The sequence below is a fragment of the Rhinoderma darwinii genome, chromosome 8, assembly GCF_050947455.1.
Source record: "Rhinoderma darwinii isolate aRhiDar2 chromosome 8, aRhiDar2.hap1, whole genome shotgun sequence".
Classification (NCBI taxonomy): domain Eukaryota; kingdom Metazoa; phylum Chordata; class Amphibia; order Anura; family Rhinodermatidae; genus Rhinoderma; species Rhinoderma darwinii.
The window spans coordinates 61656452-61676564 of record NC_134694.1 but is presented as its reverse complement, the minus strand read 5'-3'; the positions used below and the strand labels follow the sequence as shown (position 1 = coordinate 61676564).

Here is a 20113-nt window from a genome sequence, read left to right as displayed (position 1 = left end):
TTCCGGTAAATCCCCCACCTCCAGGCAAACAGGCCATGTTTGCCGACAGATATCTCAGACCAGTCTATCTCCTAGACTGTCTTACCAATACGATATCAAAAGTCGTTCCTCCAGACATTCTAGCAGTAGGATCCTCTGATCCCTCACTGTATTGAACATCAAGAACAGACAAAATGCTGCCAATCAACAATTACAAGAGCAAGTTCTTCAACACAATCGACATTCATGAACCTCCATTGATTCAAGCAGGAGTTGGTCACATTAATTTATGCAGAACACTTGCTGCCGGGGTGTGTCTTTCGGTTCATACAGCCCGTGATGTAGCATATATCCCAAACTCTTTCCTCTAGCACTTTGCAATGGTTTCACATGCAAATTATATCTGGTAACATATATATATTATCCTCCCCGCTCAGCCGTTCACTCTGTGGGTTGTAGTCTAGGGGGCTGTTATCTAGGTTGGTGATAATTTCTTTACGGGCTATGGGTCTGATCCAATACCAATGTTCTTCACTGTAATTACTACTACGACACAGGTGGCACCTGGGATAAGTGTAAGGGTCATTCATTGAATACAGGATGTTATATTACAACGGTATTCAATCCAGCGGTCTGATGTTATACTACTACAGACTTAATTACTTGGATGTTATTTTACATCAAAGTGTATATGCCGGATTATCAAGTGCTAGAAATCAGTCTGTACTGATTCCCACCTTATGCCAGTCTGGCAATGCATACAACTGGTTTATGGACCCTTACACACAATATCACTGTCTGGCAATGAGCCAGGAAAATATAAATGATTTTCTAATACAGTATTCAAAGTTTTCCCTGTTGCACTGGGTAATGGTATTGAGTGCAAATTCAATATAGACACAATTGCTTCTCCTTGCACTGGATTCTACATTATCAGGACTTAACCATTGAAGCCCCTGTGGTACTACATGATATTACTCACAACTATCCAACTTCTCTCACCTACAAACAGTCAATACCTCCCAACTATAATCCCAGACAAACGGGTAACAGAACAACTATTAATCCTCAACAATTTTACACAGCTAAATAACAAATTACGCTAAAACAAAGCAGCAAGCAGAAGTTTGTTTTTTACTCACAGTCCAGACTACAATCTTTTCATTTCAAATACTTCACATGTGAGTTACGACTTCTCTCTGCCATGCGCTACGTCACTGCATTCCAAAGGCGGAGGTTAACAATATAATTGCTGGCAAAAATTCTCTCATGTCTTTCATATCAACAGTTTAAGATCACGTACACACCTGCAATCCTTCATCACACAAAAAGCTTCAACATACCTTTTTGGATCCATCTTTCAACCCGTTCTGACTAAGGAGTCTCGTCCATAAAGAAGTGACGTCTGACAGCTAGATTCCAAGGCTTACGCAATACATGTGTGAATGGTGTAGGAATAAGCTCCTTACCTACCGCGGTTTTTTGTAATTCACAGATGCAAAGCCAGACCTCTCCAGTGACAGCTTATCAGACGTGCAATCTTCCCGGGTTTCGGCACCATTACTGTCGTGGAAATCCATCGCTCAAAATATATTAGACTGAAATTTATACGAGTCCCAACAGACTCTCAAGGCCAGACTCCATTAGTCAGTATCCTAATTAGGATATTTCACCGATATATATCGAGAGAGGAGAAGAAAACACACAGACACGCTGAAAGGTTCAAAATGCTCCTCTGAAGGATTTATTACCAAACTCAAACTGTTAAACTGAAATTCAGAAGGGGTGTAGGCTTGAGGTAAACCAATCAGAGACAATGTAACAATATTTGTTATTCAGTAAAAAGCATACAATAAAAATACATCCCAGATACATCATTATAATTCTTCACACATTATGTTTACAAGTGTCTTATCTCTCTCTTGGATAGAATATTCTCGTGGAGATGGGGGAGACCTTCCCTCACGTATACTTGCCATCCTCCCATCTCACTCCCTGTCCATCTTCGCATGGGAACCAAGGTCAAAGATAAAACATACGAAATCAACATTACTTGTATTAAAGGAACAAACTTTTCTATTCACTACAAAAGAACCAAGATGGGAACTCCAGACAAGATGGCTGCTGCACGAAACTAAATCATTAAACATTATCATCACTTTCACATAATACATATCTTAGTAATTCGGCATCCTGCTTGATAATTCACAATGTAATTCCATACAGAGAATATAAGCAAATAAATCATCCTTCACAGGGGGCATGTGTGGCACTATCTATAGGGGATATGCGTGGCACTATCCACAGTGGGCTGTGTGCAGGGCCGCATCTACCATGAGGCGAGTTGAGCCTCTGGCTTCAGGCGGCACCATGCAGTGTCTCAGAGGGGGCGGCATTACAGAGCCGATGGCTGAGGTTCCCTCCACAGCAGCTGCAGGATGTGCTGCCTCCTTAAGAATAGCACATCTCTCCTGTGCCATCTTAATAACCCCTCCCTGACCAGCCTCCCCTGCTCTCCACCCTCCCGTCGCCATTTTAATGCAATCCTGCTCAGTGTCGGGACGGAGAGGGAGGCGCGCAGGGTGTCTGCTCTGCAACTGAAGGGAAATCCTGACATGATGGACTCACCAACACTTACTAGTGGTTTCCTCCAGAGCCTCCCTGCACAGCAAGAGAAAATCCATATCGGCAGCAGCCTGCACAAAAGGTAATTGTGTGCTATGTATGTACTGTATGTGTATATCTAGTGCGTAATGTATGTATTGATGTGTATAATGTATGTACTGTATGTCTAGTGTGTAATGTATGTATGTATTGTAGTGTATAGTGCATGTGTAGTCTGTAATGTGTATAGTGCATGTGTAGTGTGTAATGTATGTATGGTAGTGTATAGTGTATGTGTAGCGTATAATGTATGTATTGTAGTGTGTAATGTGTGTAGTGTATAGTGCATGTGTAGTGTGTAATGTGTATATTGTGCTGTGTAATGTGTGTATGTGTAGTGTGTAATGTGTATATTGTAGTGTGTAATTTATGTATTGTAGTGTATAGTGTATGTGTAGCATGTAATGTATGTATTGTGGTGTATAATGCATGTGTAGTGTGTAATGTATGTATTGTAGTGTATAGTGTATGTGTAGTGTTTAATGTATGTACTGTACATTCGTTTCTTGCCCTGCCATTCCGCTGCCATTCCGCTGTTTTCAATAACGCAGGTGGCGCGGTGACGTCATCACGCCACTTGCATCATTCAGCTCCAGCAGACCTGCTCATTAGAGAGCAGGCCTGCGTTGCTAGAGGACGGTGCGGGAACAGGATCAGGTGACCATCTAACATTTGTTTGTTTTTTTAGTTAAAGGGGTTGTCCACTACCGGAGAACTGATGACCTATCCACCTGATCGGTCATCAGTATATCATTGGTGTGGGTCTGACATCCGAACCCTGCACCGATCAGTCACTCCGGTGGCCTACGATCACCGGATGTAATTGCCCATTATGCAATGTACGGAGCCGGAAGCAGTTGGCTCCGTACATAGCATAGCAGCCGTGCTGCAGAACTGCAGCTCTGCTTCTATTCACTTGAATTGTACTGCAGCTCGGCCGCTATTCCGTGGCCGGAGCCAACTGCTTCCAGCATGTACGTCCGGTGCACAGAGGCAGCCGGAGTGGCTTAACGGTGCGGGGTCCAGATGTCAGACCCCCACAAATCATGTGCATAGGTCATCAGTTGTACGGTAGTGGACAATCCCTTTAACAGTGTGAGTGGCATTATCTACAGGGGCTTTATCTTCAGGGGGCTCTATTGGGCAATATCTACAGTGTACAGCCAATCTCTATAACTATATAGCTCCAAATGTCAAATGATAACAAAATGAGAATATCAATATCTTTATTAATAATCCATTAAAAACAAGAACAGCTGTAAACAGACAATTAAAATCAACAGAGTAGTAGGACAGTGGGGGACACAGCAGGTTTGATATGTATGAATACAATGCCTGGGAGCAGTATATACTGACACAAATACAAAAAAAGATATATACCCCAAATATTATATAGTACAAAAAAGAAGAGTCGGATTTAGGCTATACACGTGTATATAATAATACTCCAAAATTAATCATCACTCACAAATGTGTACTAATTTGCTATGTTTGATTGACACCTTGTTTCATACTTCTGTGTATGCACATGTCTTTTGCTTATTTACTGTCATTGTACTGTTGCTTTAGTATGCAGGTTTTAATGTGCTTTATTCTGTAATCATGGTTGGTACTGAATTCACTTCCCTATATGACTCAGCAGAAACATAAATGGGCTGCTTCACCTTTAAGATGTATTCTCCAGAGAGAGGGGAGGGGTGTAGCTAGCTGGGACACAGGAACAAACCTCACGCAGTGCAGAAGTGAGGAGAAGTGTGCAGTGTGTGAAGCAGAGCAGTGCAGAAGTGAGGAGAAGTGTTCAGCAGCGTGCAGGCAGAGGAGAGCAGACAAGTCAGTGTCTAAAGTTGGATTCAGGGAGATGCTGCAGCAGACATGTGGAACTGAGAGGAATTCTGTGAGAGGATCAGCTACAGCCATGTGGAAGTGAAAGGAGTGCAGGTCAGTGTGTTGCAAGTGGCACAGAAGCCAGACAAGGAGCTTGGACACTACTGAGAGTGCCTAGAGCAAAGCAAGGAGCTTGCACACAGCCTAGAATCCCCAAGGGACACCATTCCTCTGTGATAGTGCAACTGGATTGGGACAGTCAGCAGCACACCTTCCAGCACAGTATAGAGAAGAAAGAGGAGCAGAGCTCACAGCACACTTGGAGGAATTACAGACAGATTCAGGGAGGTGAAGCAGGTACCACCATTTGCAATACCCTGTGATATGTTTATACTACTTAAAGACATTGCCTCTGTAACAAATGTAACCACCAAGCATATTGTGCCCAGTAAAACTACTGTGAAAGTTTATCGAACCCTGTCTCCTGGAACATCCTTATTCGGGGTACACCATATAACATCCCAGGGGACAGAGAACAGTGTATCCCACAAGCAACACTTATTTCACTGGTTCTGCGGCCCGAGGAGCGGGAGAGAGAAAGTGCGCCACCGTGACCAAAGGGAGCGAAAACCAACTTCAGCTCAGAGAGCCCCGCCCACCGCGACTCGGCGCCCGCATTACCACAAATTGGCGTCACAAACAGGATGTACCACGAGGTGTTACCTTAAACAGGTGGTCCTGCGGCAGCCATCTTGTGAAGGAAGCCGCGATTCGCTTGGAGAGCGCAGGACTGTGAGATCGCTCTGTGTGTGGGACAGTAAGTGGATGACTGCACTGTTTTCTTGCTGCGTATTGTCTGCAGGGACAGACTGTTGTTAAGTAAAGACAGCACGACCGGAAGGTCTCTGATAAGATGTCGATGGAGGGAGATCATGAACTGCCAGGCAGCAGTGGGACCCCCAGCACAGCGCACGCAATGCCAATAACGATGCCGTATTATTTTGGAGCGCCCTGGCTCCCCAACTATAATGGAGATGCAAACAGCCTGAGAGACTTCAAGGAGAAGATGCAAGCCATGTTCCGGCTGTACCCGGTTACCGTAGAGCAAAAAGTGGAAATGCTGATCGGTCAGTTAGGAGGAGCAGCCTTGAGGGAGGTGCAGTCCTGGCCTCACACTGAAAAACGGACAGTGGAACTGATTTTTGAGAGGCTGAGCACTACCTTTGATACCCGGACTATCTCTGAACTAAAGATGCGGTTCTTTGGCACGAAGCAACAGCCTGGTGAGTCGTTACGTAATTTTGCCCTCAGTTTGCAGGAGCGTTGCATGCTATTAAACAAGTGGATCCACATGAAGTGCTGAATACAGACAGAACCCTGAGGGATGAATTCGTTGAAGGAGCAAGGAAAGAAGCTACAAAGACGCAATTGAGAATCTTAGCACTGCAGAACCCTGACAGCTCGTTCCTAGACTTTAAAGAGATGGCCATCAGAGTCCTAGGGACCGAATCAGAGTCCAACCCAGTCCAAACCCGCCCTGAATAGAACCCCAGCGGTGCAGCGCCAATGTCTGGCATTAACGAAATTGTCACGCAGTGTGCTCAGACACAGGTGCAGGATGTGGCAAAGGAGTTGCAAGTGCAGGTTGCAGAACTGGCTAAAGATCTGACAGAAATGTGCCGGGAGCTGAGAGAACTTAAACAGCAACGCCGACAAGATGAAGATCGCTGGTCTCCGAGAGGTAGGCAACATTACAGCCCCGGTGGGGACAGTTATAGAAATTTTGGGAGAAGGCCCACTGACCAGTTTGATTCCCAAGGAAGACCCATTTGCAGGCGGTGTAGGAGAAGTGGTCACATTGAGCGAGAATGCCAGCATTTAAATGTGAATCTCCCCAGGCCAATGACCAACCCTCGGGAGGAGAGCGCATAGGTCCAGATCAGTCAGAGTGGATTCCCCGATACATTGGGCGCTGTCCTGTGGTCACTATCCAGATAGATGGAATCTCGTTTGCAGCATTGCTAGATACCGGTTCGCAGGTGACAACAATACAAGTGTCACATTATGAACGACATTGGAAGCTAGATCAGCTATTGAAACCTCCATAAACATGGATTAATGTTATAGCCAGTAATGGACAGATCATTCCCCATCAAGGATATTGGGAACCAACAGTCAGAGTTGGACAGACCGAACTACCACAACAAGGCCTGATAGTGGTTGACGTTCATGATGACGAATTTCCCCCAGTGGTCCTAGGCATGAATGTGCTGCAGAACTGTTTTGAAGAACTCATGGTGGCCCTGAAGAAGGATCTGGGCTTAGCCCCATCGTCAGAAGGAAGAGTAATCCAGCAAACTCTCCGCTTGTCGCATGGACACCAGAAATTTGCCAACCCAGATGGAGAAATTTGCAAGGTCCGAGTGACTGACAGACGACCAATATTGCTGCAACCAGGTACAGAGACTATGATACGGTGCAGGGCACGAATGGGTCTGCGTGGTCATGCACAATTTGCCAACCAAAATGCCATGACAACAAGGAGAGGAACCCCGCCCCCATCTAAACAAGTGCCTCTTAATCTACAAACAGAGAAAGTACATGGGCTCAGGTCCAGAAAGAAAGCAGAGTCTTGGAAAGTTTAAAAACCCTTCTTGAATCTGGAAGAAAACTCAGCAGGAGTCAGCGTATCAGTGCCGATCCAGAGTTGGTCAAGCTGTTAAGGCAGAGAAGACGGCTATTCATAGGAAAGGGTCAGCTATACAGATGCACTGTAGATCCAATCACTTATGTGCGTGTGAATCAGATTGTGGTGCCCCGGCAGGACGCCAGCATAGTCCTCGAAGCTTACCACGACCAGTCTGGTCATTTTGGGTGTCAAAAGACTGAAGCCACTATAAGAAGACGGTTTTTCTGGATTGGAATGAGAGCGGACATTGAAAAATGGTGTCAAGAATGTACTTCTTGGGCAGTGAGCCGACGAGAGCAACCTGGCCAGAAAGCGCCACTACATCCTATTGTGAGTCATAAGCCGCTGGAATTAGTTGCACTTGACCATGTGAAGCTGGAGCCAAGCAGAACTGGGTTCACCCATGCTCTGACCATCATTGACCATTACACAAAGTTTGTTGTAGCAATGCCCGTGAAGGATTTGACAGCCAAGACCACATCTGAAGTCTTCTGGAAAACCTTTGTTCTACCTTATGAATATCCCGAACAGATTTTGACGGACCAAGGGTCTGCGTTTGAGTCACAATTGTTTCAAGAGTTCTGCACCCTCTATGGCTGTAAGAAGTTACGAACAACTGCGTACCATCCACAATGCAATGGACTCTGCGAAAGAATGAACAAGACACTGATAGAAATGCTGAAAACTGTGCCTACTCATCGAAGAGCAGATTGGCCCATTCTTCTTCCAGAACTAACTTATTTGTACAACAATACCGTCCATTGTTCCACCGGATACACTACATACTTCCTGATGTTTGGTCGTCAAGGCAAACTACCATCTGATATAGCTATGGAAGTTCAAGTCAGCGATACCATCAATCCACTACCACGAACAGACTGGGTAGCAGACCATCAGCGTCGCCTGAATGAAGCCAATGAAATGGTTGAGAACCGGATGAAAGTCGTACGTCAGAGACAAGAAGAGGACTATAATTCCAATGCCAACGCTGAACCTTTGAAAGTTGGAGATCGAGTCTGGTTAAAGAAGAACCACAGAACCAGCAAGCTAGATGACTATTGGGAACCAAGGCCGTACACTGTGAAAGCCATTCCTCATCCAGAAATAGAAATCTACGAGATTGGAAAAGAAAACGTAGAGAGTACCAAGGTGGTACACCGTAATCAGCTGAAACTTTGCCTGTTGAAGGACTCTAGAGAGGAAGCCATTCCAGATGAGACTGGAGTCCCCCATGGAAAATGCAGGTAACTTGTTCCCGTTTGGCTGGCCTTTCGGTCCTTGGATGCAACTAGGTGTCCCACAAGTTGTCCCTAGCCAAAGTGTGCCGATTGAGTCCCACCCAGAAGTTGTTCCGAGCTATTGTGAACTTATTGACTCTCAGCCCCCTACTACTTGTGATCCTCCTAGAAGGTCGGAGAGAGCCACCAAAGGTAAAATGCCTGAATGATACTGTGACTGAATAGACATTTCCATGCTACAGACTATTTCTATGGAGCCCTATAGTTACATTTGACCCCCCCAGTTGGCTGATGCAGCCTTGATTTGATTTTTGAGACCCAGAGACTGTCCTGGACTTTACTTTGAAACCCAAGTTGCGCACGTTGCGCCACATCTCTATTGAGTCTATGGAAATGCAGTGCAAGGATTGTCGGCTGTACCATGCGCCTTGCAAATGGTGCCAGAAGATGTCTTGCCATATGGACGTTGTTGCTGGATATATTGAGAGACACTAGTTTTACAGTATTGCCTTAATATTTTTGCCTTTCAGGAATGCACTATGGACATTTGCTGTTATGATGCAAAGTTTACCTTTAATATGTGAATATGTTATATTGCATATTTTTGTCCCGTTTTTGTTGCAGGAGAGACAGTGTTGGGGACGACCCTGATTTTACCGGGGACGAATGTGATACCCAGGAAAATTGCTGTTTATTTACTGTCATTGTACTGTTGCTTTAGTATGCAGGTTTTAATGTGCTTTATTCTGTAATCATGGTTGGTACTGAACTCACTTCCCTATATGACTCAGCAGAAACATAAATGGGCTGCTTCACCTTTAAGATGTATTCTCCAGAGAGAAGGGAGGGGTGTAGCTAGCTGGGACACAGGAACAAACCTCACGCAGTGCAGAAGTGAGGAGAAGTGTGCAGTGTGTGAAGCAGAGCAGTGCAGAAGTGAGGAGAAGTGTTCAGCAGCGTGCAGGCAGAGGAGAGCAGACAAGTCAGTGTCTAAAGTTGGATTCAGGGAGATGCTGCAGCAGACATGTGGAACTGAGAGGAATTCTGTGAGAGGATCAGCTACAGCCATGTGGAAGTGAAAGGAGTGCAGGTCAGTGTGTGTTGCATGTGGCACAGAAGCCAGACAAGGAGCTTGGACACTACTGAGAGTGCCTAGAGCAAAGCAAGGAGCTTGCACATAGCCTAGAATCCCCAAGGGACACCATTCCTCTGTGATAGTGCAACTGGATTGTGACAGTCAGCAGCACACCTTCCAGCACAGTATAGAGAAGAAAGAGGAGCAGAACTCACAGCACACTTGGAGGAATTACAGACAGAGTCAGGGAGGTGAAGCAGGTACCACCATTTGCAATACCCTGTAATATGTTTATACTACTTAAAGACATTGCCTCTGTGACAAAAGTAACCACCAAGCATATTGTGCCCAGTAAAACTACTGTGAAAGTTTATTGAACCCTGTCTCCTGGAACATTCTTATTCGGGGTACACCATATAACATCCCAGGGGACAGAGAACAGTGTATCCCACAAGCAACACTTATTTCACTGGTTCTGCGGCCCGAGGCGCGGGAAAGAGAAAGTGCGCCACCGTGACCAAAGAACGCGAATACCAACTTCAGCTCAGAGAGCCCCGCCCACCGCGACTCGGCGCCCGCGTTACCACATATATATATATACATATATATATATATACAGTCCAATTGTAGATGAACACGGCACTCCACACAGCTATATATTAGGCCATGTGCACGTTACCAGAGGATGAATCAGTTCCCCAGCTTGAATACATAGAAACCATAGGACAAAGTAATGGCACCAGGACTTCCAGATATTGTATATTTAATGGGAACCTGTCAGATAGGTTCAACCCCTTGAACCTCCACCATGCGGTAATACATGACCTGACAATATTTCCAAACATTCCTCTGTATGTTTTTTTTTTCAGATGCACAAAATATATCAAATCAACTGATTAAAACGGCACATGCCATTTGCTAATTACTCTATAAAGGGTCATGGGTCGGTGCCGCTATCCTGAAGAGTCACACAGTCCTGACTCCAAACCCACCTTTCCATGCTTGATTGACAGCCCCCTGGCTGTTCTACATCACTACCAGTCTCCTCTAACTCACCCAGATGCGCCACACACTGTGAAGCGAGGCGTTCTTTTGTCAGACTTCATTGCTGCACAGCGCATGCCAAGGAAGTATAAGGCATTGGCGCATCCGAATGAGTTTGAGGAGGATGCTAATGATTTAGAACAGCATGGGGGGGGGGGGCAATTCAATTTTTGCTTCAGGCAGCAGAAAAGCTAGAATCGGCCCTGGCTGTGTGGCACTATCTACAGGGGGCTGTGTGGCACGATCTTCAGAGGGCACTGGCATTATCTACAGATGGCACTGTGGTATTATCTATAGAGCGCACTGTGGCACTATCTACAGATGGCACTGTGGAAGTATCTACAAATGGCACTGTGGCACTATCTACAGAGTGCACTGTAGCATTATCTACAGGGTGGTGTGTGGCACTAACTACATAGGGCAGTGTGGCACTATCTACAGGGGACTGTGTGGCTCTATCTACAGGGGGGCTGTGTGGCTCTATCTACAGGGGGAACTGGTACACTCTCTACAGAGGGCACTGTGGCATTATCTACAGAGGGCACTGTGACATTATCTACAGGACGGCCGTGTGGCACTATCTACAGGAAACAGTGTTGCAAGATCTACAGGGAGCAGTGTATGGCACTATCTACTGGGGCAGTGTGGGGCACCATCTACAAGGGGCACTGAGTGTGGCAATATCTACTCTGGTTTTTACACTACCAGTAGTGGTCAGCACATATCGCATAGTCCTAGTGATAAAGTGAGACATCACCTGCCTGTAAACAACCATAGACATATACTGGCCACCATAGTAGTTGTCAGCCAAACTTGTGCATAAAGTTTTGTTCATTTGTATGCAGAAATTATGGGAAGAAAGACACGCGCCATTAGCCACACCCACAGATAAGCCACGCTCCCATAAGCCAGACCCTAAGTGTCCCTAGAAAATAAATGTAAATGTTAGCAACTATGCACTGCCCCTGACAAAAATCGGAGCAAGAAATGTTTTTTATCAAATTCTTATACCGAACATTCTAAAATAAAAAATAGAAAAGTACACTCTCCCCACCCCCGACTTATGCACATGCACACTGGAGTTGATTTTTCACATGCTTCTTTTTAAATGCCACCATAAGAAGCAAATAAGTCTTTCTGGGACAGTCATGGTAAAGACAACTAACCCCCATAAGAAACAGTCAGTGCCCTCAATGAGTCAGCGACAGTGCCCTAGCTAAAGAGTTATCATTAGTGACAGCCTGAGCCCTCATGAATTTCAGCCACTGTCCCTATAAGTGCCAGACATAGCGCCCCCATAACAGTGATGGTGTTGCAAGGTTACAAATTGCTTTGGTTGAAGAGAGAAGAGTCGACACCGATTCTTGCAATGGCCTCACCTGAAAGCGCAGCCAGTCCAGTGACGACAATATACTTGAATCTCTATATGACACCTTCTTCACGCCATACGTCAGTATAATCACAGTTTAGTCTTTTGTCGTTTTTTCACTGTCTGCTTCACACACTATCCAACTTTACTTTGTAATAAACAGTTGCAATAATTATTAAATCACATCGCATACGTTAGTATAGTCACAAGTTTGTATCACTTAGATCCACAGCTTCAGGGGGTAGCTGTATGTGCAGCCTCAGGCTGTGCAGCCATGCAGCCTTCCGTTTCCGGCTCTAACGATCACTGCATCTAACTTTTCTCTCCCTTTTCAATGGCATCCTGTCCCTGCTCCCTCTCTGCCTTTTTCGTGCCACTGCTCACTCCTCCCCCCCCGTGTGACGTCATGATGACCCCCGTCAGTTTGGCACGCCTTCCCCCTCCTTACAGAGTCGACAGAGACTTCCTCTGCCGCTCTGTACAGGAAGTGACTGGGTCATGACGCTTGACAAGGCGAGTGTCATCGCCATGACAATGGCAGCACTTCCGTCGGTGCGGGAGCCGCACTCCCGAACCCTTCCTCCCGGCCATCAGCACCATGTCCCTGCGCTGCAGGGCGACGAGGGTTTATCCCTCCAACAATGTCACCAGAGTCCAAGTAAAGCATTTTGCTAATTTCTTCCACATGCCAATACTTGAAAGCTCAGATCACTAACTACATTAAAGAAAGTGATAACAACTGAACCCCTCTATTTAAGAGGTACAGTCTAGTCAAAACAAATACTATGCCTCACAAGTGTAGGGTCTGGAATCCCTCAGGATTATGAACCATTACACTTTGTGTTTCAGCTTAGAAGATACTAACAAATGTTTTTCAAATGTTTCCTTAAAACTAAAGAGCATTTCCTCCCTTCTTTTGGAAGTTCCCTTCTAAGCACATGTTCACATGTCCTGTAAGTGGTGCAGTAGAATGACCTCAATAAGCCTGTATAAATCCCATTCAGTTTTCCTCAGGTGGAACCTCGTGCTTCAGACGTGTATTTATTTTTGCACAATAAAAATTTATAATCCTGACCACTGGTCCTCAGAACCTGACAACGTACCACTGCCACCTTCTCAGCAAATACTTTTAACAACAACGTGGCTGAGCCCTATTACAATATAGTATTAGGCAAACTGGCAGACAATATGGCACTGAGTTATTAAATTATAAATGCAAAGTTAGTTCCTATTGTTCCTATAACTGCATCTATAAAAACTGCAGTAGCAGTTACATGTTTTTTTAGTCCTGCAGCCTAAAATCGTGACAAGTCCTAGACAACAACTGCATGAAAACTGCATAACTTTCTGCCGGATAATGTGATGATGTACATGTAAGTTACAGCAGAATCCGAAGCGTCCTAAATCTGGAAAGGCCAGGTTCTTATAAGTCTACAAGTGCGGCTGCTGTAAAGTAGGATAGCCGGGCTGCTGTGCGGGTGGTTGTGGGGTATAAACACCATGCTATTGAGGCCTAGTGAATCAAGAGAGGAAAGTCACCTGACTCCCTCTGGTGCGGGAGCCCGGAGTCCTGGAAGCATGGACGAGGGTGGCGGTGCTGCCTGCAGCCCTGTGCAGGAGATTCCAGTGATATAACTGTCCATATAAGAATAGTTAAGTGACTGGAGCTTCCCGATGTATCCGTTAAACATATACCTGTTATGGATGCCATACAGTGGCATGCATCACCCATAGGCTCCCATGTTTAAAAAAACGTATACCACGCTGTATACGCTTTATTGCAGGATCCTACAATGATCCTAAAATGACACTCTTTTGGCCTCGACCCTCTTTTGCTCTCCGTCGTGCTAATGAAGCCCTATGGACACATTTATTATGTACGTCGGAAGCTTTCCCGACATACACGATTAACTTAGGGCAGAAATGTGATATTATTGGGGCCTAAGCCGCACTGTGTGACATTTTTATAGATCTGGCCCAATGTAGTTTGTTGAGATTGGTGACAGAAGGACACGTATATATTAGACTTTAATTTTTCTTCTAATTATTTATTAAGTATAAAAACAAATTTTTTAAGAAACACGTTTACTTGGACGCCTTAATATACAAATGCAATGTATTAAATGTATAAAGCTGTGCATGATAAGCTTCCTCAGCATTGCATTCCTAGTATTCATTGTATGTGTCTGTAATATACAGAAAAGGCTGCACCAAACATAGAGCTATGTTTGGTATATGGCTAGGTCCTGTACATAGCTATATTTGGGATATATATGCAGCTAAGTCAATCATTCTCTTTTGCTAAGGAGCTCATGCTCATTCCTTGAGTAGTAGGAATAACAATATTAACAAGCAGGTAAAAAATTCTACATATGTGTAAGGAGGGCTTGTAAGGAAATGGCCATTGTAATTCATATTAGGAAACTCTCACTACTTCTCTCACTCGATCGTTCCAGTGATTGTCACAAGATGCGCAGCTCGGCGTTCTCTCGCAGCCCATACTTGGTCTTGTGCTCATGGAAAAGTTTCAGCAAAGAACATTTGTACATGTTGTGATAGCGATCCACAATCTCTGGGCTTGGGTCCTTTATCTGGGGCACAGTGACCGGCTCTCCAACTATGGAAAATGGGTGACAAGCAGAAATGATTGAGATGATTACTGTAACATATGAATAAAACTAAACTCACAGCAATAGTAGGCCACTGACGTGATGTGTGAGAACGCTCGTCGTAACTCCATCCAAAATATCCGTAACTGCTAAAATATGTCATAGAAGTTTGATCCTCAAATAGTTCCAGATTTGTTTTGCTAAGTGTGAACAGGATTTAACATGTTAAATATATTCCCATTCCTCAGCCTGTGAAAAATAGCCAGATTGGGAACATTACTAAATTGGTGGAGGAGAGAATGAAAGGATTGCCGCTGTTAATGTTTCTTTAATTCACTCATATACATCGATGTGTATGGACATTCTGGTCATTCTGATCTAACATACTAGTGTGCATGCTCTCTGCAGAACCACCAGTCTGTGTGTGTTCTCGCGGGAGGGAACACAGCGCAAGCCGCTCTGACACTGTCCGTAGCTGATTGGACAGTGTCAGACCGAAGAGATCACGCCCCCTTGCCGTTTAGTTAGATAGAAACGCCCCATTGACAGTTCAGGGGCTTATTTACATATCTGGCGCCAATTTTTACATGAGAGTGTTTGTGAAGCCTTGCCTATTACATGCTGCACTCAGCTGCACATGTATGGGCAGGTGAAAGGATCTCTTTAACTTCCCCAATATTAAAATGTATAGAAAAATGTAAAATGTAGACAGGACACAAATCAACCTCCTACCACACAGAATAGAAACTAGACCAATCACACCTCCCACATATCTCACTTAGGGCCTGTTCACATCACCGTTCATTTCCATTCCGGGGTTCCGTCGGAGGGTTCCGTCGCGTGAACCCCGCAACGGAAAGTGAAACTGACACCACAGCTTCCGTTTCAGTCACCATTGATCTCAATGGTGACTGAAACACTGCTAATGTTTTCCGTTCGTTACCATTCCGTATGGTTTCCGGTTTTCCGACGGAATCAATAGCGGAGTCGACTACGCTGTTGATTCTGTCGGAAAACTGGAAACCAGCCGGAATGGTGACGAACGGAAAGCATTAGCGATGTTTCCGTCACCATTGAGATCAATGGTGACTGAAACGGAAGCTGTGCTGTCAGTTTCACTTTCCGTTGCGGGGTTCACCAGACGGAACCCTCCGACGGAACCCCGGAACGGAAATGAACGGTGATGTGAACAGGCCCTAAGTAACTTTTTGTATCTTCCATATGACAAGCTGCCAGAAAACGTAAAGACCAGCCCATTATTGATAATGGCGTGTAGAGCCTAGCAAAATATGCTTCACCTAAACACCTAAATGCTCAATACTCTAAATCTCTGTCCCTAACACTAAATCCAACCTTCCAACAAAACAGATCACACCAAATTATTTTATTCTGGCATACGCGAGGTATTACTTCAATAAAGGACTTGATAAACCCCACAACCAAAAAAATTCCCCCTCTGTCCGAACTCCAAGTAAAATATTTACACATACCATTTCCTTCTTTTCCACTACATGAAGGCCCAAAGGTCCTATCTCAGCTACAGACACAAGATTGGACGTCTCCATTCAAGACAATAATTAGACGCCTTCCCACATAAAGCTTACATAACCTGAGTCTACAACTGCATTTTCATTTTTTCCTCCCCACCTTACAAAAGCCATAACTTTTTCTATTTCTTTCTCGATTATAGCAATATGAGGGCTTGTTTTATGCGGGACAAGTTGTCATTTTTCGTGGCACCATTTAATGTACCATATAATGTACTGGGAATCTGAAAAAAATATATATTTGTGGGGTGAAATGGGCAAAAAACAGCGATTACACCATTTTTTGGGGTGTTTTGTTTTTACGGCGTCCATCTGGCGGTAAAAACGACATATTCACCTTATTCCAAAGGTTGATACGATTATGGCGATACCAAATTTATACGTTTTGCTTTATGTTTTACCATTTGTAAAAAAATAAAGCCATAACTTTTTTATTTTTCCATCAATTTAGATGTTTGAGGGCTTAAATTTTGCAGGGCGAGTTGTAGTTTTCACCGATACCATTTTGTGGTACATGCAACTTTCTGATCACTTTTTATTCCTTTTTTTTCGAGAACTAAGGTTACCAAACAACAGCAATTTGCATGTTTTATATATATATATATATATTTTTTTTACGTCGTTCACCGAGCGGGTTAAATAACACTATATTGTGATAGTTCTGACTTTTACAGACACGGCGATACCAGTTATGTTAACTTTTATTTTTCTTAACATTGATTTAGGGAAAAATGGGAAAAGGTTTTTTTTTTTTTTACTTTTAAGATTAATAATTTTTGGGGAACATTATAAAAGTCTTTATTTTACTGTTTTTTTACTTTTGTTTTTAGTCACCATTAGGGGAGTGGACTTGAACCAGCGAACGTTTTATCGCTTGCATGATATACTGAAATACTAATGTATTGTACTATATCGTGATTCTGACAGTCTCCTTTGAAGCCCTGCCAGAGGGCAAGGCTTTAAAGAGAACCTTTCACTTCCCCATACATGTGCAACTGAGTGCAGCATGTAATGGGGAGGGCTGCACAAACCCTGGGGCACTTTAAAAAAAAATTCTACCAACCTCCGTTATTTAGATATCGGTGCCGTTATATTTGGCACCCAATATTTAAATAATCCCCTGAACAGTCAACGGGGCGTGTACTGGCAAGGGGGCGTGTTACTATGGCTGTGACACTGTCCAATCAGATATGGACAGTGCCACAGGAGGAGAGAGAGTGTGCAATTACAGTCTTTTCACCCGAACAGGCAAGGGGCCGTGTCACTGCTACGGAGCAGAGACACGCCCCCTTGCCAGTTTGGGAGACAAAGTACAAGACTGATCTCTCAAGAGCTGAAGAGATGAGAGAGCGTTCTCCTCTCCAGCTCACACTGTCCGTAGCACTGACACGCCCCCTTGCCTGTTCAGGTTTAAAGACTGCAATCGCACACTCTCTCTCCTGCTGTGGCACTGTCAAAAATCTGATTGGACAGTGTCACAGCCATAGTAACACGCCCCCTTGCCAGTACACGTCCTGTTGACTGTTCAGGGGATTATTTAAATATTGGGCTCTAAATATAATGGCACTGATATCTTTTTTTAATTTTTTTTTATTTATGTTTATTCAATACAATATAAAATTCCATACAAGTAAGGAATAAAGAAAATACAATTATACACATATTTTTACATTTTCCTCCTACTCCCACCCACACCGATCTTGGTTAAAGAAAAAAACCCAAAAAGAACAAAAATTCTTACCACTCCCCCCAATAGGTTTTACAGTGTTTGCCTTGATTATAGATTTTCTCATATTTCATTATAATTTTCACATTATTTACCCAAGCATTAACCTCCGGTGGGGAGCTAGATATCCACTTTCTAACTATTAGTAATTTTGCAATAAATAATAGTTTTATTAATCCACATTTTTTTCCTTAGAAATATTTAATTTGGAATCATCACACAGCAATACCAGTTGAGGTTGAAACACTATATCTGGATCTATTTTTTCCAAAATGTTTTTAAAAATTCTATCCCAGTAATCAGCAATCTTAATACAATTCCATAACATGTGCAAATAGTTTGCTTCCGCTGCACCACATCTGGGGCAGTTAGAAGCTTTATTAATAGAGAACTTACTCAAAAGGGCTGGCGTATAGTAAAGCCTATGTATCAAATTGAACTGAATAAGCTGATGGTTCATGCTTATCGATACTTTACAAATATTTTGAAATATTATGTTCCAATCAAGAACACAATCGTTATTCAATTCCTTCTCTCATTTTATAACACAATTAAATGTTATTTCCATCAGGGATTTATACAACCTGGAGAGAGGTTTTTTTTCACATTTGTATTTTCTCAGTTTTTTGTAAAAGTCATCCATATGGTCTTTATTGAGAGGATTGCTATCTTTAAATTTATCAAATGCATGCTTTAACTGGTTGCCGACACAGGACGAGTATGCTCGTCCTGAGCGGCGAGCACTTTGCGCATTAGGACGAGCATACTCGTCCTGTGTGACAGCCGTCCCTGCGAGCCGTCTGTGCGCGCGATCGAGAGCGGGGCAACGGCTGTAATACACAGCCACGGCCCCGCTCTGACAGCGGAGAGAAGAGAAACATCTTCTCTTCGCTGTTAACCCTTTGAACGCCGCGATGAAAGCTGATCGCGGCGTTCAAAGAGAGGGGACTGCACATTGATCGCGTCACAGAAAATAACTGTCACACGATCAAAGCCCACAACTCGTATGGGCCATTGAAGGACCCCAGGGCTGTCTGAACATATTTCCTGTTGTTAGGGCATACTGAGGTATGTCCTAACAACTGCCTGTGTACGATCAGTAACAGGCTAATGTACTGGCATATAGATCTATGCCAGTACATTACAGTTACAAAATAAAAATCAAAATGATAAATCCCTTTATGGGATTAAAAAAAAAAGTTAAATGAATGTAAAAAAATAAATAATGGTAAATAAATAAATAAAAAGTAAATAAAATACACAGAAACACACATTTTTTATAATAAATCAACTTTTTAAAATATAAGTCCCAAAACATGAAATAATATAGACATATTTGGTATCGCCACGACCGTAACAACCTGTACAACAAATGTATATCATTATTTATGATGATCGGTGTATGGTGTAAAAAACAAAATATTAAAACTGCTGCGCAACTGCTTTTTTTCTGCATTTTAATCTAATTAAAAATTTATAGAAATTAAACTATAATGTATTTGTACCAAAAAATGGTACGTTCATAAAGTACAACTCGTCCCGCAAAAAACAAAGTCTCATACAACTACGTCGTACAAAAAATAAAAGCTTTATGAGCGTCGGGATGCAAAGAGGGAAATGTAAAAAAAATTGCTCTGTCCTCAAGGCCAAAATTGGCCGTGTCCTTAAGGGGTTAATTGGATATAGGAGAATCTTTCCTTCTCCGTCAAGTCAAAATCAACTGATAATTTTTCCCATGTTTTGATTTTTCCTTCTTCCATTATATCTAGTACATATCTAATCCCTCTAAGTTTTAACAATGGTAACTCTGGGATAGCCTTACATTCTTCTATATTAAGATTGTGCCATAACGGGGAAAAGGATAAAAAACCATTTCGACCAGTCATATTTCTTAAACTGTTCCAGCATTCATGCAGGAGTTGTGCTGTCAACACGTTTTCCATAACTCCAGATTTTAATTGACCAGATTCTAACACCTCATAAATATCTGAAAAGCGGCCTTTAATGTTAGTTATCAACCATTGTAAGAACTCGGCCTTATCCCATTCTTGTATGTATTGTAATTGTGCTGCTAGGTAATATACTCTAATATCTGGAAATGCTAGTCCTCCTTGTTCTCTTGAAGGACATAAGTAGTCTAGCTTAATCCGAACTCTCTTCCTTCCCCAAATCAGGTTATTAAAGATAGTTATGATTTTCTTAAAATATTTATCTTGTATCCACACCGGGGTAACCCCAAAAACACATAAAAGTTTGGGGATCAGCACTGTTTTAATCAAGACAATTTTATCGGCTTTTGATATTGGCAATTCGTTCCTTATTCTTATTTTTTTCCATTTCTTTTATAAG

General features: G+C 43.2%; 1 protein-coding gene and 1 long non-coding RNA gene across 2 annotated transcripts in view; one reads left to right on the top strand and one right to left on the bottom strand.

Moving 5' to 3' along the window:
* LOC142659487 (uncharacterized) overlaps positions 1-20113 on the top strand; it is a 79873-nt gene that overhangs the window by 30217 nt on the left and 29543 nt on the right. The window lies entirely within an intron of this gene.
* The window catches only part of LOC142659486 (diacylglycerol O-acyltransferase 2-like), a 65187-nt gene continuing 46770 nt past the window's right edge, over positions 1697-20113 (bottom strand). Inside the window, exon 8 of the mRNA XM_075835660.1 lies at positions 1697-14499. Within this exon, the coding sequence (XP_075691775.1) occupies positions 14345-14499 (155 nt within the window). The 3' untranslated portion in view covers positions 1697-14344. The remainder of the gene's footprint in view (positions 14500-20113) is intronic.